The following is a 24,149-nucleotide window of genomic DNA, read 5'->3' as shown; positions in this document are numbered from 1 at the left end:
CCATTCTGTGTGGGGAGGGAGGGGAGCTTGTGAGAGCAGGCTGTGTTAATCCAGGACACCAATGAAAACTCAAGCCACATGCCACTTTCCTTTGACATCCTACTTAACGCTTCCATCCTCTTTACCATCTTCAGCTCCTAGTCTAGAGCATGCTGCAGAGCTTGCTGTGCCAAACTTTCTCAAAACTGCAGTCCTCAAATGCAACCATCCTAGAGTCCAGAGAGCCCAAGCATGATACAGAAGCTAGGAACCAAGCCCATGTTTAATTCTAGATGCTAGAAGGTTAGTTTCTCAGCACATATTGCTACCAACAGAAGTGTAGGAAGTGGGCAAGATAGCAAATAAAGCACAGCTTTTGAGATCAGTCCTGTTTATTCACCTTCCCCTGCCACCAAAGAGGGTGAACCTGCTTATGGATTACCTGGCTTGCCTCAAATAGCAAGCTTCTGCTGTCCCAGACAGCAGGCTGCATCTCATACTTTTGCAATCTCTTTTCCAGTCTCTCCACAGCCCCACTTCACGGTAGATTACAGGACATCTCATGCAGACATCTTGTGCACTAGTCCAGAAGCAGGAGTAAGAACCTCCCTGCTGAGCCCACATTCCCTTGTCTATGAAGAAGGGCTGCTTCTCAAGGCAAGAAATGGGGGCAATCAAGAAAAACAAAGAATCAAGCCTTTATAGAAAAATTAATCTGTAAATAAACTGTCTCTCAGCAAGCTGATCATCTTCAGCCTTTTCAATAAAAATTAAAAAGGGAGCATGGGTTACAGCTAGTAGGCTTATACACTTCATAGGCTAAAACCCTTTGTAGTAAAGCTTCAGACACGAGGAAGATCACCGCAGGGACAGAGGGTGAGAGGAAATCAGTTCTCCCCCAGAGAGACTCATTCCCATTTGTCAGTACACTGATTTACTATCTTTTATATGACAGCTCTGAGGAAAAAAAAAAAAAAAAGAAAGAAAGAAAAAAAATCCAGTGTATAAACAGCCAGTTTCCAATGCCAAATTCAAACTAGACATGTAGGCCACACATGAGCTTAGAAATACCAGGTGGGACAACTACTTTTCCCTTTTGAGACTAGAATCAAAGACAGGCTAAGTAAGTCAAATGAAAAATCATTCAGTAGCCTTTCCCAAGGCCCCATTCCTGGCATTGAACTATAATCTGCTCAGAAGCAATCTCAGTGGAACGTAAGAGCTACTGGTCTCAAGGCCTGCACTGTTTTAAAGCAGCTGAGACAGCTGCACATCGACTCTGTGGTCCTCAGAGGAACAGCACTATGGAAAACTCATAGATCCAGGATGTGACAGGCATTCACACAGCTCATCTATTTTTCTCCTCCTTGACCAGGAGTGTTGACAAGTATAAAAATCAATGAGTAGAAACTACAGCTATCTGAGGTGTGACTCAATGAGTTATCTGTGATGTAAGAGTATCAGGACACGTTTTGAAAGAATGACATTTGTGCCAGCTTTTAACATTGATACATTGGTACACTGGAATGGGCTGCCCAGGGAGATGGTGGAGTCACCATCACTGGAGGCGTTTAGGAAGAGACTGGATGGGGTGCTTGGTGCCATGGTTTAGTTGATTAGACAGTGTTGGATGATAGGTTGGACTCCATGATCTCAAAGGTCTTTTCCAACCTGGTTTATTCTATTCTATTCTGGCATCAGAAAACTTGATTGGCTAAGCTGTCATAAAATTACATACATTTTACTCAGCTTTTAATTAGCTCACAAAATGTTCTTCCACATGCCTGTTCTCTATCCACCAACCACAAACAAGAATGTGGATGGAGCGACCGATCAGCAGAAAACCTGAATGCATCTTAACCAAGTCTGTGATGGTATTTTCATCCCCACAGGCAACATCCAGGAATCAGAACAAATTCTCTCACCTATTCTAAGGCACAATGTAACAGTTCTATACGCTCCTGGGTACTGCAGAAACAACAGGACAATGAACTACACTGATCCTTGGACTGCTTCTCCATGAGCATTCCTATTGACACAGTAGTTGCTTTTCAAAGCTACAGGGAAACATATGTTTGGATGTCTTGGATGAGAACCAAAATTTACATAATCTTTTGGCCTCTGGCATTAGAATGATTCCAAATGTGAAAAACAAAGATTCATGCCTGGTGAATACAAATATCTCTATGTTACTGTCTCTCTATTCCTGCAATAAATATTTAAATGGTTTTTTTAATTTACTTTTTTTTTTTTGAGTTGACTCTCTGCAAAAGAGATTTATCACTCTTTCTGCTGCAAAAAGCTGTATGTTTGGCTGTACATTTTATTTCTGTTCTGTATACTGTGTTCTGTGAAAGCAACAATCTGTTCCCCTGTGTAATGTAACAGCAGGACTCCAGACAGATGTGCCCCTTGCAAGCAGCAGCACCTCCAGAAGTTGTAAATTCCTAGCTTGCTGTCTCACTGCAAAATACCACTCTGGCTAAACTGCTGGCAAAGCTGCTCCCACAACTCTTCCCCATAACACTTCAGCCAGGATAAGCTCTCCTAAGCAACTGTAGGGCTTGTAATCCAGTTCATCTTTATCAAGTTTGTAGGACACTTAGATATGGAGTTCCATCTACCAATCTGCCAGAGCAACAAAGAACTAACCAGGGCAGGATGATCACCTTCCAACTCATTCACATTCAGAAAAGCAGCTCTGCTCAGAGTCTAAAAGATCCTGGTACAGCCAGGTCTTCTATCCATCTTTTTCTCTTGAAAAAAAAAAAAAAAAAGAAATTCATAACAGAGAAGGCATATCACACAAACATTTTGCTACTAATGGCTCTTTTTAGGAGAGAACACTGAATGGAGGTAAAATGCATATCCAAGTGAGAATGAGGCAAAGTTGTTGTTTTACCTCACACACAATTTTAGGCATATCCATATTCACATCTGTAAAAGCATAACATTTGTGAAGCCTTAGTTCTACAGTGTCTCAAGACCAGAAGTGCACAGGGAGCTTTGTGAGGCTAGCACCTGGCCCTAACCAGTGTAGTGTAACACTGCCTCTGGCACACACACAGCAGGAACACACCTGCCTGGGTGAGTTAGGGTCATGTCACAGAATCACAGAACATCAGGGGCTGGAAGGGACCTCAAAAGACCATCCAGTCCAACCCCCTGCCAGAGCAGAATCACCTACAGTAGGTCACATAGAAACACATCCAGGGGAGTTTTGAATGTCTGAAGAGAAGGAGACTCCACCTTTCTGGGCAGCCTGTACCAGTGTTCTGTCACCCTTATAGTGAAGAAGTTTTTCCTTATGTTCACATGGAATCTCCTATGCTCCAGCTTGCACCTACTGCCCCCTGTCCTATCATTGAACGTCACTGAGAAAAGCCTGGCTCCATCCTCCTGATACTCATCCCTAGAATAGAATAGAATAGAATAGAATAGACCGGACCGGGTTGGAAGAGACCTTCAAGATCATCACATCCAACCCATCAACCAATCCAACGCACTTAAACAACTAACACATGGCACCAAGCACCCCATCAAGTCTCCTCCTGAAAACCACCAATGATGGCGACTCCACCACCTCCCCAGGAAGCCCATTCCAATGGGCAATCACTCTCTCTGTATAGAACTTCTTCCTCACATCCAACCTAAACCTCCCTTGGCGCAGCCTGAGACTGTGTCCTCTTGTTCTGATACTGGCTGCCTGGGAGAAGAGACCAACATCCATCTGTCTAAACAAGACGTCTTGTTATAAACAAGAGAGCTTTTCTTTCCTGCACCAGGTGCCATAGAACAAGATGCAAAGGATAATGGAGGGAGAAGAAATCTTGCAGCCCAAGAAGAGTCAGGCAGGTTCCAACCAAAAGGAGAACAAGTGTGGCACAAGTTTAGAAGGAAGAGAATGCAAGAATGCAGAAGACAAGGAATGCACCCCCAGTTAGCACTACGCAGGCAGGATGTGCTGCAGTCATGGGGCACACAACCAGAGCTGCTGAATCCTCAGACAGTGGCAGCACCCAGCCCCACTGTCTGCAGACAGCACATTCTTAGGGACCCCTTGAGTTTGCAGCTTTACACCTCCTCCCCTTTCCAAATGGGAAATGCAATGTTCCTACCACTGCATTTCAGTTGGGAACTTCATTCTGTCTGCCCTGCCCTTCATCCATGCCTCTACTTCTGGGATATACTGGTCCATGGAGAGTAACAACAGAAAATTGCAGATGCCAGACTAATGGTCAAATAATAACCAATGCAAAACAGGACAAAAGGCACAGCTGAAATAGCAGGGCTCAACATTCCTGACATTAAGGCTGCCTTCAAAATGGCTGTGTGTGAGCTACTACATCTACAGGGGGGGAAAAACAAACCCAGAACATAGGACCTTGGCTTGTGTCATAAGCAAGCAATACAAACAGAAAGCCCTCTGAAGTATTCACATGCAACATAATGAAGCTAAAAATGTTCTGCAATTATTTTCCTCACAATGTATCTCATTATTTTGCTTCATATTTGTAACACAAGAAGCAGCAGCTGTCAAAACCAATCATTCACATGCAGAGAACTGTGAAGATTGCTCTGTTCTGATTTTTTTGTTAGTTTGTCATTACGGAAGAGTGAAGGGAGGAACAATCTCATCACCAGACATCTTAGAGGGCTTCAACATCAAATATATTCCAGCAACTTAGATATAATTACAGTTTTACAGTGTGGATAGTAGCATGGATACAACCAGAGAGGCAGCCTCATTTGCACAAAAATATTTATTGCCACCCCAACTAAACAAACTGTACTACCGACACAAATGCAACCCCTGTGAAGGTCCCCTCCCTATATGAGTAGTCAGTGATCAGAGAGAGCACACAGAGTGGCACCAGCAAAAGGCTGCAGCATCATAGAATCAATAAGGTTGGAAGAGACCTCAAAGATCATCAAGTCCAACCTGTCACCACAGACCTCATGACTAGTAAACCATGGCACCAAGTGCTACATCCAATCCCCTCTTGAACATCTCCAGGGATGGTGACTCCACCACCTCCCTGGGCAGCACATTCCAATGGGTAACAACTCTCTCAGTGAAGAACTTTCTCCTCACCTTAAGCCTAAACCTCCCCTGGCACAGCTTGAGACTGTGTCCTCTTGTTCTGGTGCTGGTTGCCTTGGAGAAGAAACCAACCCCCACCTGTCTACAACCTCCTTTCAACTATTTATAGACAGCAGTAAGGTCTCCCCTGAGCCTCCTCTTCTCCAGGCTAAACAATCCCAGCTCCCTCAGCCTCTCCTGGTACAGCTTGTGCTCGAGCCACAGCGATATAAAAAAAAACCACAAATACAGTGTGGGCTAAGACTAATGATGTGAAATAGATGCTCATTCACAGAATCAGAGAACTGTCTGGGTTGGAAAAGACACATTCTCTAACTCTACTAAGGCTGATGCTAAACCACTTCCCTCAGCACCATGTATCAGCCTCTTTGAAACACGCCCAGGGATGGGGCTCCAACCACCTCGCTGAGGAGCCTGTTCCTGTCTTTGAGAACCCTTTCAGTGAAGAAGGTTCTACTAATATCCAACCTAAACCCCACTAGTGCATCCTGAGGTCAGTTTCCCTTATCCTATCGCTTGTTACTAGGGAAGGTGACTGACTCTCACCTTGCTACAACCTCCTTTCAGGGAGTTGTATTTATTGCAGTAGAGCTCCTCTTGAACTGAACACTGAATTATTAAATACCACATGCATCTTGCAAATCCTTCCCTTTGGCTCTTTTAAAACATCAACTTTTCAGCAATGAATCAGAATCAAACACGTGCATTGCAGTTGTCTGCTAACAGATAATTAACTAGAAGCCTCTCCCATGTTTTATTTAGAAAGCAAAGAAACTTGGCATCTCTGGTAAAGGGCAACTGCAAAGGACATCAAGAAGTCTTTTCTTCTTTGTTTATCTAACTTATTTCACAGAAATTGTCCTAGAAATGTACTCCTAAGTGCTATCAGCATGGAGATGTGCAATATATTTGCAAAAACTTCTGCATCACTCAGAAGATTGGTTTCTATTGCACTTTAGTAGATGTATTTATTACTACTTGTACCAGTAGTACTACAGCAGCAATGATAATAAAGTGCTGGGAAAGAGTATTTCATTTGTTTTGGGAACAACATGGTGCAGCATCTGGAGCAAATAAAGGCTAAAAGATCAATTGCACATTGACCACAATACAAGAATTTATATTCTTCCTGCTGAAAAAAAAATAAGTATTAAAAATAACAAGATTCTCTTCAGTTTCTTAACTGCCCTGAATACAGTTGATGGAGATTTTAATCTTTCTCTTTATTTCTCCTCTGCTTAATTTATAAGTAAGGGACAAAGAGTTAATTTCATTATTCCTGGCTAGATACAGGGCAAGTGGGGAACCAACATAAATTATCCTAATTAAGGGCTAATTTCACACAGTACAGAAACTGAACTGTGTGCTTCAAAAAAGGCTAGCAACAAACTCTTTGTGAAGATGGAATAAACAAAGAGGAAAACAAATCAGACCAACAAAAGGAAGAATAAACACAGAAAATGGCATTACTTACAGTTCTGGTTACATGGTTTTTAATGGTCTCAGAGTTGTTAGCCTGTAAAAGAAGAATTAACAGAACTGACTTTACTTTTCCAGGTAGTTTAACTATACTCTAAGAAATCCCCTCCTAAAAAGTTGTACACAGAGAGAGTGATTGCCCATTGGAATGGGCTGCCCGAGGAGGTGGTGGGGTCACCATCACTGGAGGTGTTCAGGAGGAGACTTGATAGGGTGCTTAGTTGCATGGTTTAGTTGATTAGGTGGTGTTGGATGATAGGTTGGACGCAATGATCTTGAAGGTCTCTTCCAACCTGGTCTTTTCTACTCTATAGTATGCACATAACAAATAAATCATTCAGAAGTACACATGTTCAGCAGCATTAATAACAAAGCTATCTTTCAAACAGGGACAGAAAACAAACTGATTTTATGTCATCATCCTGTGTATTCAGGTCTTGTAAGCCAGCACTTGGTGACTGTTCCAAGTTAAAATATATATGGAGATGGGTGCTGCTAACCATGCATTCCCTACGGCATTTTTCCCCAATCTCTCTCTTTTTTTCTTTTTTCTTCATGGAAAAAGACACTCGTGTGGGTATAAAGTGAACTTGCTAGGATTTTCTGTAAACTCTACGTAAAAATCTCTGTTCAAGTCTAAGTTCTACCTGTAGAGGTTTCAAATAAACATTTTAAAATAAATGAGGCGACCCATAACCACAAAAATTTAACCTGAATGACCCAAAGCACAGCCTTCTATCAGTAAATGCTTTTTTATCAATGACTACAATCAGTGTGAAATCAAGGTCAAGTAATAGGGAAGTACAGTGCTAACACTGAGGGAAAAAAGCCCTCAAGGTTTGCAATAGAATAGAATAGACCAGGCCAGGTTGGAAAAGACCTTTGAGATCATCAAGTCCAACCTATCATCCAACACTATCTAATCAACTAAACTATGGCACCAAGCACCCCATCCAGTCTCTTCTGAAACACCTCCTGTGATGGTGACTCCACCACCTCCCTGGGCAGCCCATTCCAATGGTCAATCACTCTTTTTATGAAGAGCTTCCTCCTAACATTCAGCCTTAACCTCCTCTTGTGCAGCTTGAGACTGTGTCCTCTTGTTCTGGTGCTGGTTGCCTGGGAGAAGAGACCAACTCCCACCTGGCTACAACCTCCCTTCAGGTAGTTGTAGACAGCAATAAGGTCTCCCCTGAGCCTCCTCTAAAGACTCCTCTAAAGACAAGACAATTTAATGACTAATGATTTTAGTATTTGTAATTCTAATGGGAGAATAGCAGTAACTTCACCATGAGAAAAGACTCAAAATGACAAAACTAAGCAACACTAAACTAAGGCAGTGTGCTCCTTTAAGCAAACCAAACATCCCTGCACCAAACATCCCTGCTCCCCAGTTCACAAGTTTGCAGAGAGCCCACTATGAATAGATGTTCAACTGCATACAAATGTTGCTTCAGAAGACAACTTAAAAGTTTGTGCAAAATTTAGCAAGGCTTTGTTCAGAAGACATTAAGGCTCAATTGTCACAGGATCCATCGCTGCTGTAGCAGCAGCACCAGCACTGCAGCAAACACCCCTCTGGTCATTGCCCTGAGGAATGCAAAATCATTTCTCAATCTAGAAAATCTTGCATGCAAATTCTACACAGAACAGGAATCACTGAAATGATTTGTGGTTAGAAAGCTCCCCAACAAAGACCTTGGGCTGCTGATCCACAGCCAGCTGAAGACGAGTCAGGGTGTGCTGGCATGGCCAAGGCGGCCAACAGCATCTTGGCGTGGATCAACAACAGTGTGGCCAGCAGGAGTACAGAAGTGATCATGTCCCAGTACTCAGCACTGGTTGAGGCCAGACCTTAATTACCAGGTTCAGCACCTGGCTCCAACATCCTCTCAGGGAGCTGCAGCAATCAATGAGGTCTCCCCTCAGCCTCCTCTTCTCCAGGCTGAACAACCCCAGTTCCCTCAGCTGCTCCTCACCAGACCTGTTCTCCAAATCCTTCACCAGCTTCATTGCCCTTTCTGGAGCCACTGCAGCCCTTCAATGTCCTTCTTGTGGTCAGGGCCCCAGAACGGGACCTAGTCCTCACAGTCTGGCCTTACCAGTGATGAGTCCAGGAGGACAATCACTTCCCTGCTCCCACTAGCCACACTATTGCTCATCCAGGCCAGGGTGCTGGTGGCTTTCTTGGCCACCCAGGCACATGCTGGCTCATATTCAGTCTGCTGTCAACCAGCACCCTCAGGTCCTTTTTCTCCAGGCAATTTCCAGCCACTCTACCCCAAGTCTGAAGTGTTCGTGGGGTTGTTATGATCCAAGTGCAGTACCTGGCACATGGCCTTGTTGAACCTCATACAATTAACCTCGTCCTAGCCAGGTCTTTTTGAAGAGCCTTCCTACCCTCAAGCACATCAAGACTGCCACCCAATTTAGCATCAGCTGCAGATTTGCTGAGGGTGCACTTAATTGCCTCATCCAGATCATTGATAAAGATATTAAAGATAACTGGGCCCAGCACTGAGCCCTGGGGAACACTAGTTGCAACTGGCCACCAACCAGATTTATCTCCATTCACCACCACTCTTTGGCCCCATCTAGACAGTTATTACCCCAGTCAAGCATCCACCCATCCAAAGCATGAGCACCTACTTTCTTCAGGAGGATGCTGTGAGAGACAGTGTCTAGGTTGATGAAGCTGGTGAAATGGAAAGGATGAAAAGCTATATCTCAAAATTCAGTAAAGAAAAACTGAACAGCACAAAAGAGGTAGCTTTAAGAATGAAGAAAACTGTGTTCTTCATCAGTTCAGGAAAGTTGTATGAGCCAGAAGCAGAGAAACACAAAGGTTTCTCCAAAGGCCACAGATTTGTTCTTATGGATACATGGACACTATGCTTCTGGATATTGGCAAAGCAGGAACTGAACAAGCAGATACAAAACTGCCTTGGATATTCCCACCTTTTGCAAACAACTCTGAGCCTAGCACATCCCTGTCTCGCTGTGCTTCCCTACAGGCATACACACGACAAGCAGCTCCAGCCTGCAGCCCTCCCTGGTACAACTGCTTTGGCAAGACTGAGGAGAGATCATAGCATGGTATGTGTCTCATAAATTCTGTGAGCAAAGTTTGGAGATAGCAAAGAGGAAAAAAGGAAGTCTCTGTAAACAACAGAGAGAGCTATTTTCCTGGCTTTCCAAAAGGTTTCCATGCTTGAAAGAAAAAGAAAAACCCAGAAACAAAGTAGCCATAAGCCACAGAAATTTCTTACAAATCAAACCTACTTCATGTAATTTTCCAGCAAAGCTTTTAGCTGATTTAAGCTGGAAACCAAAATCATAGCTGGCAGAGCAAAATCGCTGCTAATTCTGCTTAGTCACTGTCCCTATTCTCCAGGGTATTTGAAGGTCATACCTGATTAACTCAAGTTAACAATCTCACATCTTCTAGTATTGGGGCCCCACTTTAAATTGGAGAATGAAGACCTTCATCTACATGTGAAGGCCCTCCCAGTGGCACAAACAGTAACTTGGCCTTAGATTTCACCAAAAACCCTCTGTCAGGCTCCCATTCAAACGAGATGGCCTCTGCTGCAGGGGAACAGCAGCCTGCCTCTCATGTTCTTCTGAGAAGATGCATTTCACAAGCAAATGAACACAGAAGGAGAAAAATACATGCTGTCATATCTCCTGATCTTTCTCATCTGGGGAGGATTGCATTCACCAGGCCCCATGGAAGAACTAAACAAGAGGGTTTTAAACTAAAAAAGAGACTCATTTTCTTTTGGACACTGTTCAGAGTACTAAGTTTTCTTCCAATTTTCCATTCTCTTCCTCTCCTTCCCTACATATACTAGGGGGGGGGTTGTTTTTCTTTGTATCAAAATACATTTTGACAGAAATTCACTTTTAGTTTTAGAAAACACTAACACATGAAGGTATGTGTCAACAGCCACAGACTGCAAGTTAAAATGAGATATGCAGTTAGGATGAGGCCTTTGTGATTCCACTACTCACTTCTTCAGCAATTTTCCCAAGGTATTTTCCCATTCCTTTATAAAAAGCCAGACACCAAACTAACACACTGCTGTAGTTTGGGCTGAGTGCCCTCTGCTACGGGGGTGTTTCCTGTGTCCAGAAGTCCAGCCCAGTGGGTGGACACAGGAAATTAGGTATTTCTACCATAATCCCTTGCACCACTATAAATTTTACGGCGGGGTCTAGCACTGCCTCTTCCCTTCCTCTCCGACACCCAGTAACTGGGAGAGAGATTTCCCGGCCATGGACCTTGCTAGGCTCAAGGCCACAGGGGGATGGGCAGTCTCAGATCTGGCCAGCTGAGACTAGCCTAGTAGTGGGGCAGGGAAGGAGGAGCCCTGGGGGTTTTGAGTGCACCCTCAGGTGGGGTTGTGATCTTTCTGGGTCTATTTTGGTCTCTTTCACCTCACTATGTTTCTTTTATGTATACACTCACTGTTCTCTGTTTAAACCTTCCACCACTTCTGCAATGTTTGTCTGAGTCATTATTTCTGCGCGTGGTGGGGAGGGGGTTTGCCCTAACCCATTACACACACACAAAAAACCCCACCACCACCCCTCTTTTCTCCCACAGTTAACTGTATTCTGTCCCCCTCCTCCTCTGAGATAGATCACAGCACAGTTGACTCACTGTTCTAAATCAGGTTTTTGGTTTGTTAGGAGGAGCCTGCATGTGAAAGTCTGACTTTTTCTCTTCTTCAAAAGCAGAAAAGAAGCTTGCACACTTAAGGAAAAGAGAGTTAAGCAAAATCTAAAAAAAGCAGAACCACTGCCACCTCTCCCCAGCCTCTTTCAAAACTATTAAGCATCCACCCAAGACTTAGCACAACAGCTAAACAAACTCCGTGTGAAGAAATGTAGCAATGAAACACGAGTAGTGAATAAGCGTCTATATAATCTTTCCAATTGTAACAGCTGGTTATGAAATGCAGTGCTTAAATGGCTGCAGTACAGGTATGCAGAATGCTTTGGTAACCACTTGGGAGGAAAAACAAGTATTTTGGTGGGTTTTTTTAAGAGAAGGGAAAAAAAATAAGGTTATAAAGGTTAAATCAGAATTTTTCCTGGTAAAGATCACTACTTAACCATGCCTTAAAACTGACAAGTCATGCAGTGATAAGGACCACTCAATCAATCAAGTAATGCTCAGGGGTTCAGGCCTTCATGCCACATTTCATTACCACAAGACATTTGGCAGGATATGTGAATGGCCTCTGAGGAATTAAGCTTTCATTTCCTTCATTCTTTTCAAAGATACACTATCATGAGGGAAGGGGGGTGGAGAGAAATCAGTGGAGACAAACTTACTGCCTTCTTGAAACATCTTAAACTGTCCTAGAATACTTGCCAGGAACTAAAAATTACCTCAAAAATAATATCCTTATATTTGCCTTCCTTTCATCTTTATCTTTTTTTAAAGTAACAAATGAAATCAAAAGTATTTGGAACTTCAAGGTGTGGCCTAAACTGTCTTACTTTTTTGCAGCACTAGAGAAAAAGATGCAAGAAAAACAAGTGTACTTGTTAACAATTATTTCTTTTAATTAAAAATATTGATTTAAAAAAAATAAATCAACTGAATAATTGTCAGTCCTTCAAAATAAGATCCAACAGCTGCAGAAAAGGCAGTTCCAAAAGGCATGTCACCTTTGATTGTTATCACATTTTAGGAGTATTGTCATATAGGCTGAGTCAGCTCATGTATTTTGGGGTCTTAAAAAAAAAAAAAAAACACACAAAAAACCTAACCACCCAAAAAAAAACCCCACCACCCAACTACCAACCAACCAGTGACCATGCATTTTTTAAACTCTTCTTTTTCCTGTTTAAAAGTCTTTAGGTCATGCTACATATTTGTGCAATGAAAATCCACTGCAACACACAACTCACTGCCTCTCCAGCAACTAAAATGAAGCGCACCAGAATAGGTCATCTTTGCTAAACATTTGATGTGAATTAAGAGAGCTGGACTAAGGTCAACCCCTCTCTCCAGTAAAGAGGAATGTGCTTGACAACATAAAACAAGTAGTTTTAGAACACTTCACAGCAGCTGGTTTATATTTTATCACCTGAAACTCCTAACAGCTGCATTGGGTTGATATATGGAGGCTTCAAGATGCGTGGCTCATAAGAAGTGGGAAGAAAGGACCTCTCTGGAAACAGACATCCAGGCTGAAAATAATCCATAAACCTCACATTCCGAAGAAAAAGAGCATCTGTGAGTTTTATCAGGCTTCAACAGCCTTCCAACAAATATGCCTCTGGGAGTTTAACTGCAGCTCTCGCTATAAGGCACATTAAGGAGAGCAAAACAGGCAGCCATTACATTGGCTAAATATCTGAAATGTCTGGAGCACTGATTTAGAGCAGGGGTGTGCATTGTTTATTGATTGAGAATTAAGAGTTTGGAATTCCTTGGCTGGAACAAATGAGGATAAATCCAGGATTCAGCAGCAAACTGAGATGCAAAAAGGTTTTGGTTAGTTTGAATAGAGTACTGCCCTCCCTGGTATTCAAAGATCTCAAATACTTATCCTTGACCTTCTCAGTATTTTACACTCAAAATAGTTGTAAAAAGAAACAGCTTACAGCTAGTATTGTCATAGATTTTCCTACTTCAGAACAACAGAGCTCTTCAATAACATATAAAATTTATTTGTGCATAGAGCAGCCTCCTAATCTAAACATGTCACCACAAATTCAGGATGGGTGTAGAACTGATAGAGGCCTGAGGAGAAGGACTTGGGGCGCTGAGTGATGAGAAGCTCAACGTGAGCCAACAAAGTGCTCTCACAGCCTAGAGCCAGCTGTGTGGGCAGCAGGTTGTGGGAGGGGATTCTGCCCCTCTGCTCCACTCTTCTGAGACCTCACCTGAAGTACTGACCAAGAAGGACATGGCATTGTTAGAGCAGGTCTAGAGGAGGACACAGATGATCAGAGGGCTGCAGCACCTCCCCTCTGGTGACAGGCTGAGAAGAGTTCAGATAGTCTGAGTTCAGCTTGGAGAAGAGAAGGCTCATGGGAGACCACAGAGCAGCCTTACAGGATTTGAAGAAGGCTACACGAGAGATGGGGAGGGACTTCTTCCAAAGGTATGGAGTGACAGCACAAGGGGTAATGGCTTCAAACTGGAAGAAGATGGATTTAGATTAGACATGAGGAAGACATTCTTCTCCATGAGGGTAGTGAGGCACTGGAACAGGTTGCCCAGAGAAGTCATGAAGGCTCCAAGCCTGAGAAGTTTTGAAATCCAAGTTGGATGGGACGTTGGGCAACCTGGTCTAGTAAGAGGTGTTCCTGCCCATGGCAGGGGATTGGAACTAGATGATCTTTAAGGTCCCTTCCAACCCAAACCTTTCTATGATTTAACATCTAAAGCAAACCACATTGGTCAATCTCACTCTCAGCAACAGCATGCTATGTAGTGGAAATTTTTCACTCCAAGAGATTTGAATAGAATTTCACTCTGTCTTCTGCCTAGAACCAGTAAAGGTTCTGTCCATGGACTGAACACACCTTTGGCTACATACATGCTAATAAACTGAAATAGGTTTGGCCACTTCTGCCATCCAGCCTGTTCACCAATCAGCAGAGGTTGCAGTCACTTGGGCCCAGATCGGCAGCATCACCCCACGTTCACAGTTCATACAAACCATGTTTAACCAGAATTATTAATGGTAATGATTGAGAACATATCTCACAGGTTATTGTATGCTTATAGCTGTTGCTGAATCACAAACTTTCCATGTCACAATCAATGTTGAGGTTATGTGCACAACACAAAAGAAATAGCAACCAGGGTTGCCAGCGAGCTGCAGACGTCAAAGGGGGTTGTTTTCTGTGTATAATGTTAGCAGTAATGCCACACAGGATCCCCAGACTCTGATGTGGGCTTAATTTAAAAAAATTACTGGGTCAGAATTAGGAAAGACCTCCCAGGAGTTGATATTCACATTCCTCAGAACACCACGAATCACTGGTTTAGATTTCCAGCCTTTCTGTTAACTTCCTCTCTCCTACCATAAACAAAAACTAACAGGCCCAGCCGCGGTATCTGCCACTTGTGCTTCCAAATTGACATGAGGAATTGCTATGTTGAAACAATTAATGTGTCTCTGGTTTTTATTTCAAGCACAGAGACAAAAGCAGATAATGCAGTATGGACAGCTACAGATGGTTGCTGCATTGCAAGTAGGTCATCCAGCCCAGTTTAAGTAGAATCCTTAAGAGCAGAAAACCTTTCACCTAGTTAATCCTTAGCCTTGCAAAACACTCAATAAAACAACCAGCAGGACACAGTTAACAAGCTTCAGGAACAGACTCCTGATCTGCCAAGCCCTCAGAGGGGAAAGGTGATGGCACAATACTGAAGTAACAAGAGATTACAGGAGGCTGCAGCAACAACCTAACCTAGAACTTATTAAAACCTGACAGATGGCAAAAAAACCCACTTACCAGCTCGTAGTTGTTTGGCAAAAAGCAGGGTGTCACCACCTGGAATAAAAAATAATAGCAAAATAAGAAAAAAATCAAACACCTTCCAGTGGAGATAGCCCAATCCCATTGATTGAGTTCCCTCAAATCCAGACAGAATCAGAAGGGCACCAAGCAAACCAGGTATGAATCGTAAGTGTCCACAGCTGCCTTATTTCCTCTGTGATGTTAGCATTAGCTCAGTGCTAACTCAGTGCCCTGCTCACTGAGGCTACAGTCATCAGTGGCACAGGCTGAAGAGCAATGCTGCCCCTCTGTCACATATGCAGGGTAACACACAGAATCACAGAATTGCCAGGGTTGGAAGGGACCTCAAGGATCATCTAGTTCCATCCTCCCTGCCATGGGCAGGGACACCTCACACTACATCAGGTTGCTCAGAGCCACATCCAGCCTGGTCTTAAACACCTCCATGGATGAGGCTTCCACCACCTCCCTGGGCAACCTGTTCCAGTGTCTCCTCACCTTCATAGGGAAGAACTGCTTCCTAACATCCAATCTGAATCTACCCATTTCTATTTTTTTTTTCCAACCCCCCTAGTCCTGTCGCTCCCTGACACACTAAAAAATCCCTCCCCAGATTTTCTGTAGCCCCCTTCAGATACTGGAAGGCCACAAGAAGGTCTCCATGACTCAAGATGTTTGGGAAGAGACTGGACAGAGTGCTTGGTGCCATGGTTTAGTTGATTAGATGGTGTTGGATGATAGGTTGGACTCGATCTCAAAGGTCTTTTCCAACCAGGTTGATTCTATTCTATTCCTTGGAGCCTTCTCTTCTCCAAACTGAATAGCCCCTCAGTCTGTCCTCATAGCAGAGCAGCTCCAGCCCTCTGCTCATCCTCATGGCCCTTCTCTGGACACGTTCCAGCACCTCCAGATCCTTCCTGTAATAGAGGCTCCAGAACTGGACACAGTACTCCAGGTGGGGTCTCACCAGAGTGGAGTAAAGGGGAAGAATCACTTCCCTTGACTTGCTGACTATGCTTCTCTTGATGCATCACAGTATCACTAAGGTTGGAAGAGACCTCAAAGATCATCGAGTCCAACACGGAGGGCCTCCTCTGCCACTTCATCTTTTGCAGCATTCCTCTAAGATCACCTCATTTCTAGTTAATAAAGTACTCCTCTCCTTTTCAAGTAATCTATAACTTCAGCAGTTCCCAATTCCTTATCCTTGTTCTGGATGTTTTTTATGGAATGTGGCCCGAGTCAGGCCAGCAGAAGAGGTCTTTTGTGGACTCATACAATTTCAGAGACTTGGCTTCTTCCTACAGAAAACATATTCTGTACATATCACATCAAAAATAACAAAAAAAAAACCCTCAACAATTATGTTTGGATATTTAAAACCCAAAACACAAAGAAAGCCAGGAAAAGCATGACTAAGCCAGATGATGTGATGATCTATTAAAAAGCAACTGTTAGCATCTTTCTACTGTCCCATACAGCAAGCACCCTCAGACCTCACACAGCCAAAAGACTACAGGTCATCAACTCAGGTCACTCAGATGATCTTCAGTAATACTCCCCCTGCATGCTCCCTTTAACAAGCAATTTGAGGTTAACACCAGTGAAAAATGTTTCATTTAACATGGTCACTTTCACTGCTATGGCACCCCAGGACAGACTGGGCCCTGGGCCAGCTAAGCCAAGCCAGAAGCTGTGGTAGTGCCTGGATTAGAAAGGTGGAAATTTCATTCAGAACTGTTGTGGCAAGCTGTCCTACCAGCTCTCAAGTCACTGTACAGAGAGTGGGTTACTGAGCAGGGTCATAGGATCATAGTATGTTAGGGGTTGGAAAGGAGCTCTGGAGATGAAGTCCAACCCCCCTGCCAAAGCAAGACCATAGAATGTAGCACAGGTCACACAGGAACCCATCCAGGTGAGGCTTGAAAGTCTCCAGAGGAGACTCCACAACCTCTCTGGGAAGCCTGTTCCAGGACTCTGTGACCCTCACAGAGAAGTAGTTCCTCCTCATGTTGAGGTAGAACCTCCTGTACTGTAGTTTATATCCATTACGCCTTGTCCTATTGGAAGGTGCAATGGAGAAGAGCCTGATGTATCATGTCTGATCTTCAGAATTGTAGAAAGATGCAGTTCATGCAAGGACAAAAGGAAAGATCAGTCCTGCAGCCAGCATAGACAAAAAGAGCCAGAACTGACAACAGGGTGACCCACTCCAGTCATAGGAACATCTTTTAACCACTAGCATAGAAGGGATGGCATGCATCTCCATAATTGTGAAAAAGATCTGATTCTCAATGTTTCTGAAATCACAAAGTACTTCTAAAAAGACAAAAGAGTGGGGCAAGTAGCACATTGATTTTTCAAGCTCCTAGCTTCCTCATGATCTCTACAATATCCCTAAAGAAAACAGGATAGGTATGAATCCTTGAGGTTTGTCTGCTACACCTTTGCTGCACCCTTAGTGGGCTTGCAACTCCAAAGTCACAGTAAGCCTCATTTCTGCAGCTCATTTCAAGACTGCCACTCATGACTCACCAATCTAACCAACCACCCACATTAAACACATGGAATATATTAACTAAGCTGTCATGGTAGCATTGCCATTGCTGAAAGCAAAGACAACATCTGCCTCTGTGACCTCTTGCCTGACACACCATGCAAAACCTCAAACACCACAACCACCAATTCTCTTTCCAATCCAAGGTGGTAAACCATCAGGTAGAATGGTCCATAGCATAAGGAACTGAAACCACACGCACCACAAGCAGCAAACTTGCACCAGCACCACAAGCAGCAAACACTGCATCTATGGAAAAAAGACTGTCCTTAGTTGTCCTGACCATACAGTTACCTAACACTCATTAAAAGCACCAAAAATCAGGTTCTAGTAAGACCCAAGTTTACAACACAGAAAACCTGAAATGGCAATGATTATTTTTCTCTTACTTTCTGTACTAGAAAGAAAGGAAGGAATTAATAGAAATCCCAAAAGAGTTTGCAGGCTGGCTCAGTAGCAAAGCAGAAAAGCAGAGATGAACTGATATTACATACTTACATAATTAATAATGGGAACCACTGTGAAATAACATTTTCATCATTGGAACACACAAATATCATCTCTGCTCTTCCCTTTCCCTCCCCTGTTAATAACCCTTGAAGAATCCACCATCTCCTTTCCCCCTGGCTAAGCAAAACTCTACTCTGCTGTAACCTCCTGAACAATTACAGCTGACTCATGCCCTACCATAAAGAAAAATTCCCTTTATTCTGACACACTGGGGACATCCACTGGAAAAGAACTTCCACAGATAATGACAGGTCTTTTTTGGTAGAACTGTGACATCTTATTCAGGCAACTCACACAGACTTACACTGTAAGAAGATGAGAGCTAATATTACAGGTAACTCTTGATTTTTACTTCTGTGAGCTTTACTATGCCCACAGCAGTTACAGACAGCAACCTGACATTACAGACAGACTCAGCGTTGTCCTGGTTGTGTGTCTTTTGCACTCTCCTTTTACAAAGGCAAGCACCCATGTCAGATGGTCCTGCCAAAGAGCCACCAAAGAGCCTTTCTGGTGTACCCAGCAATCCCCATGCCCCTGGATGCTGACACTTACCACCATGTTGAACTGTCACTGAACTGCTGAGCACTCAAAATCCATCACACAGCCCAATGCCTTAGATGCACTGCTACTGTTTTGAAGCTACAAAACGCAACACAAGATACCGAAGCACCCAGAGTGTCCTGACTTTTCTTCCCCTCGGACTCCACACACACAAACAGCACATTTCTTCACAGATAGAGCAAAATAGCCAAGATTTCTGTGTATCCCAGTTCCAGATCTCATGATCAGTTGCAGCAAATTCTTCCACTGTTAATACAGACACAGATTAAAAGCAAAAGAGCTGACGTGTTCACAGATAACACAGACTATCACGAGGTCTAGACAACCTACCAGGAGGTTATGTGAATGGCTCCAATTTTCTTCCTGGTTTGCAAAGGTCTGAAAAATCACGTACTGAAAAAACAGCATTCAGAGAAAAAGTATACAGCTGGAAAGCAAGATTGCAGAACCTCAATCCAGTACCAATACAGAGGTAGAAAATGGAGTGTAAATGTCTCACTAATTGATTGAAAAAGCTACACACACTGTGTACCAACTGCACAAAACACTGCTGGATGTCCCAGCTGAATCTACAGCTGAACTTAAAGAAGATCTCTGCCATCATCTGGTGTGTCAGCTTTCAAGAAATACACTAGATAGGCATGAGTGTAGTATTTTGTAATTCCACACAAGCAAGGTGCTTTTAGCTCTCGCACTTCTGCACACTCAGGCATTAACAAGCAGTGCCGGGAGGTGGAAATATCTCGCTTGACTGTCAGCAGCGGTTACCCCGGCACATACACGCATGCAGCAGTCAGCTCACAACTATGCCAACACCTGAAAGACAAACTACCTGCATACACAGCTAACATGGAACCACAAAAGAGGCAGTACTTCCTGAATCCAGCCTTACATTGACAAAGTCCTGCATTGATGGGGAAAAAAAGAAGATTTAAAATAATTACTTTGATGAAGAATTCTAACTCCAATGGACCTGCAGGTAATTTTCCTTCATACAACTCTAGCATCAGCTATACCAGTTAATGAGTAACCAAGAAATAGGAGATCAATGTTAACTCAAACAAGAAAAAATGTCAACAAATGGCAGGCTACCTGGCAGTAAGGAAATGAAATCTGTCCCCACTTGCTGTAGCAGAGACACAAGAGTGCTCCCGACAGTTGCACTGCAAGTCCTTTGCTAGGCTATCCTCTATTTACATTTCAACGCCTTTTTTTTTTCACCCCCAGGTGAACCTTTAATTTTTATCTTCATGCTTTTCATTTCCTTCATGCAAGAAGTAGACTATCTTTCAGAGGAAGAACCCTCTCCACAGAATGAGCCAGTTATTACGAAAGGTGCATTGCAAAGTCCAAATCTCAAACCTTTATTGCACAGCTTCTGCAAAAGCAATTGAGCCGTTGGGCTCTAATGAATCACTTTCTTTTGTTTTTGGAGACGCTGAAAACAGCAGCCTTAAAGGAACATTTACCAAACACAGCAGAAACTGAACAAGCACTCTGCAGTCACCACAACACTTTAATAAACAAACAAACATAAAAAAAGGATCACAATCAGCACTGAGATTGGCTGCAGCTATACACACTTCACTCTCACTTCAGAGTAAGAAATTGTTTTGCCCTGTGTGAAAAAAACCTCTCTTACTTGATTACTATGGAGCAACTTTGAAGTTTTGAAGAAGCAAACAAAAAAAACCTTGCATTTTAAATTGCAAAGACAACTACAGCTGAAAATCTGTTAATGGGCTTGGCTCCTGGTTATCAATGGAATGCAAAACTTTATTCATACATAGTGCTATCATACAGCAAGCAGAAGCCAAGCACCATCAGAAAACCTTCCTAACACCATTACAGTTTTTCTCTCATGTAGTTTTCTGATAAAGCTGCTGAAGGGAAAGATAGAATGAACACAGCCAGGAGCTCTCTGAATTCAAACTCAACAGTTGTATTTTACCATCTGTCATGGACTGAATTGAACCTCATGCTATTACTCACACCATGCTGCACTCACGCCAGCTTGAAAAATGAAAGTGCCAACTGAAACAAAGTATGATGGGGCTTGAAGTTCAGACGGCAGCATGGGAGGCTTCCTGTTCCAGTTGCTGCTTCTGGGTTCCGGCTTCTTGGGTGCTGGCTCTTTTCTGCAGGCATGGTGGCAGAAAGAGTGGGAATCAGGCAGCTGCTGGGTTTGGCTTTCTGTTGTATGCTTTTTGGGTTTTTTCCCCCCATATGTCACTGCACTACTTCTGCAAATAGGCCAAGCTAAGGTAATCATGCATTGTATTATTAGATTAATTAGATTATTAGCTAAGGTAATTATGCATTGTGCTTATGATATGTTATATTTAAACTTTTATCTCCTTATCTCAGCCCTGAGTTGTGTATGTTACTCTTCCCCTCACTTTTGTGTTGGGGGAGCAGGCAGGTTAGGCCTTGCACTAAGCCATTACGCCATCAGTTTATTAACCTCTCAGGTGCAGTATTTTTATTTGCTGAAATAATACTACTGGTGTAAAGAGGATGAGTTGAAGCTTGAGAAACTCTCAATGAGAGACTTTTACTCAACTTTGCATGAGCTCTCTGCACTGTGGTTTAGTTGCCCAGCTCAGCTGTAAAAGGAGTGATAGCTAGTGTCCCTCCTGAGTCATAGAATCACAGAATAAGGTTGGAAAATACCTCAAAAATCATCAAGTCCAACCAGTCACCACAGACCTCATGACTACTAAACTATGGCACCAAGTGCCACATCCAGTCCTTTTTTGAACACCTTCAGGGACAGTGACTCCACCACCTCCCTGAGCAGCACATTCCAATGGCTAACAACTCCCTCTGTAAAGAACTTTCTCCTCACCTCAAGCCTAAACTTCCCCTGGCACAGCTTGAGACTGTGTCCTCTTGTTCTGGTGCTGGTTGCCTGGGAGAAGAGACCAACCCCCACCGGGCTACAACCTCCCTTCAGGTAGCTGTAGACAGCAGTAAGGTCTCCCCTGAGCCTCCTCTTCTCCAGGCTAAACAATCCCAGCTCCCTCAGCCTCTCCTCGTAGGGCTTGTGCTTGAGGCCTTAACCCAGCCTCACTGCCCTTCTCTGGACATGTTCAAGTGTCTCAGTGTCCTTGTGAAGTAGATAGAAATTATGCCAAATGAGAGCAAAAACATAGCATCTTTGCTCAAAATATTTTGTTTTGCTGCTTCTTTAAAGAACAGTTTAAAAAATAATCCTAATTTTGGCAATGGCATACATCTTTGGGACTTGACTTTTGCTTTCTTTGTTTCAGACCTCTCCCAGCCTAATTAGTTACACATTCCTCAGGGAACTATGTTAGCCTTTCAGAATTCCAAGCCTATTTATTTTGGTATAATCCCCATGAGAAAACATGCTTCATTTGCAAAGTCAAACAAATTCTGCAACATTACCAGACTGGGAGGGCCCTAGAAGCAACAGGGATACAGTTCCAGGCACACTATCTCCCAAAGAGTGAACTAACAACATGGATTGGATCTTCTTGAGTGGCAACAAACTGTGCACTGAACCTGTTGGACCTCAGAATGTTGGATCTCTCAGACAGATGTTAGGGTGATTCCTCAAGGTTTCAGTCTGCTTCCAAAGTCTGAGCAACAGTGGTAAGAGATACAGGTATTATGGTTCCAGTGGTCATAAATGCCACCACACATCAAATGGTAGCAGAAATTTTAGGAGGTATAGACAGAAGCTTCAAAAAGCTGAAGAGGTCACTGCTCAGCCCACAGCTTCCAGTATGCCTCTAATTTCTGGGACAGTTAGATGATCATCAGATGAAAGCATTAAAGAAAATATGAAAGCAATATTTAAAAGAATAAACTTCAGGGGGAGTGAGGGGTGATTCTTTTTGTAATACCTATTACAGAGAAGAGGAAAATATGGTAGAGGAAGGGAGCTCCAGAAGACAGCAAAGCCAGTCTTTTCTACTTGACATCACAGGAAGCAGGGCAGAAGTCACACATCTAATTTGTTGAAGTAATGAGTTTGGGGTTTTTTTCTTTGCTTTTTGATTTCCCTAGGGCTGACAAACACCCATTTGCAGGATGACCCTCTGCATTTCTCTGAGCCCAGCTTAATGTAGGAATGCATTCAACCCCAAGAATGACAGATACCTCTTTGAATCAGGCAAGCCAAAGGAGGCCAATGTAGTCCAAAGGGTTGAGAACCAAGGAGGAACCTTCCCCCTTCTCAACAAAATGCATTCTCATATTGTAAAGAAAGTGTCCCTCTGTAGGGACCCATTCTTGAGACTGGGAGCACTTTATTGGAGGTCAACATGAAGGCACTGGAAAGGCCAAAATTTTCTTACAGCATCTCTAAATTTCTTATATCACAACCCTGGCTTTCATATCCCTTCTAACAATTTTAACAGATTTCTCTCCTCTCAAAATATATTAAAACAAAGTCTTAAATGTGTACATTCCAAATAAATCTTTAATTTTCCACCTCTTCAGAAAAGAGGTAAGGCAACAAAAGGGTATAGACTTAAACACACATCATCTGCTTTCTCCTAAGCAGACGGTTTTCACCAAGGCTGAATTTGCTTTATGATGCTCTAACTGTGGGAAGTATTTTAAATGCTTGCTTCAGCAAGACAGAACAAGACACAGGAAGCAGCCTTTTAGAAACAATTACTAGCAGAATACTAAGAAATGCTGTACTATCACACATGAGTAGTAAAAGCAAATTTTAACAATGCTGAAGACATTTCATTTTGCTGGTACAAAATGGTCAAGACCTCTAGGATGGAGCTCAGAACCTTCAAGAACAGTACTCACTCTCATTCTATGTTTCCACAAGATTGTGGTTACTCATGATGTTGTCTATAGCTCAGTTTCCATTCTTCCATCAAGTCAGTAAGGCAACTCCTTGCAATCTAAGGCTGGGGTGGCTCCCAATGATTCCAAAAAGGGAATTTATAGAATTAGAATCACAGACTGGTCTGGGATACAAGGAACCTTTAGGGGTCATCTAGTCCAACCCCCCTGCAGCGCACAGGGACATCTTCAACTAGAGCAGGTTGCTCAGAACCCCAAACAACCTGACCTGGAGTGGTTCCCAGGAGCTTCCACTACTTATTTGGGCAACCCAGGCCAGTGTTCTAGCACTCTCACTGCAAAGTTTCTGTTATTTCTAGGGCAAATCTCTCTCTTTTCATTTCAAACCACCACCCCTTGTCCTGTCACAACAGGCCCTTCTAAGGTCTGTCCCACACTTTCTTATAGGCTCCCTTAAAGTACTTTAAGGACACAGTAAGGTCTCTTTTCTCCAGGCTGAGAAACCTCAGTACTCAGCCAGTTCCTGAGATTATGCACTCCCTATCAAAACTCACAACAAAAGCAAGCTAGTGTGACAGCAATGGTGCAAAATGCTACATACAGCACTGGGACATGAGCCCTGGTACCAAATTACAGCCACTGCGGATATTCAGAGTACCCTTCCAG

The 24,149-nt window shown here is 43.1% G+C and overlaps 2 protein-coding genes across 2 annotated transcripts in view; both read right to left on the bottom strand.

Annotated features, from left to right (window-relative positions):
• The window catches only part of TNS3 (tensin 3), a 111,971-nt gene extending 105,378 nt beyond the window's left edge, over positions 1 to 6,593 (bottom strand). Inside the window, exon 1 of the mRNA XM_054160963.1 lies at positions 6,558 to 6,593. The gene's annotated coding sequence lies outside the window, so the exon portion shown is untranslated. The remainder of the gene's footprint in view (positions 1 to 6,557) is intronic.
• Positions 1 to 24,149, bottom strand: part of LOC128897196 (tensin-1-like) — a 121,846-nt gene that overhangs the window by 2,512 nt on the left and 95,185 nt on the right. Inside the window, exon 4 of the mRNA XM_054161274.1 lies at positions 15,053 to 15,091. Within this exon, the coding sequence (XP_054017249.1) occupies positions 15,053 to 15,091 (39 nt within the window). The remainder of the gene's footprint in view (positions 1 to 15,052; positions 15,092 to 24,149) is intronic.

This window comes from Dryobates pubescens, chromosome 4 (assembly GCF_014839835.1).
Source record: "Dryobates pubescens isolate bDryPub1 chromosome 4, bDryPub1.pri, whole genome shotgun sequence".
NCBI classification, from domain to species: domain Eukaryota; kingdom Metazoa; phylum Chordata; class Aves; order Piciformes; family Picidae; genus Dryobates; species Dryobates pubescens.
The sequence above is the reverse complement of the archived record's forward strand: the minus strand, read 5'-3'. Positions and strand labels throughout refer to the sequence as shown.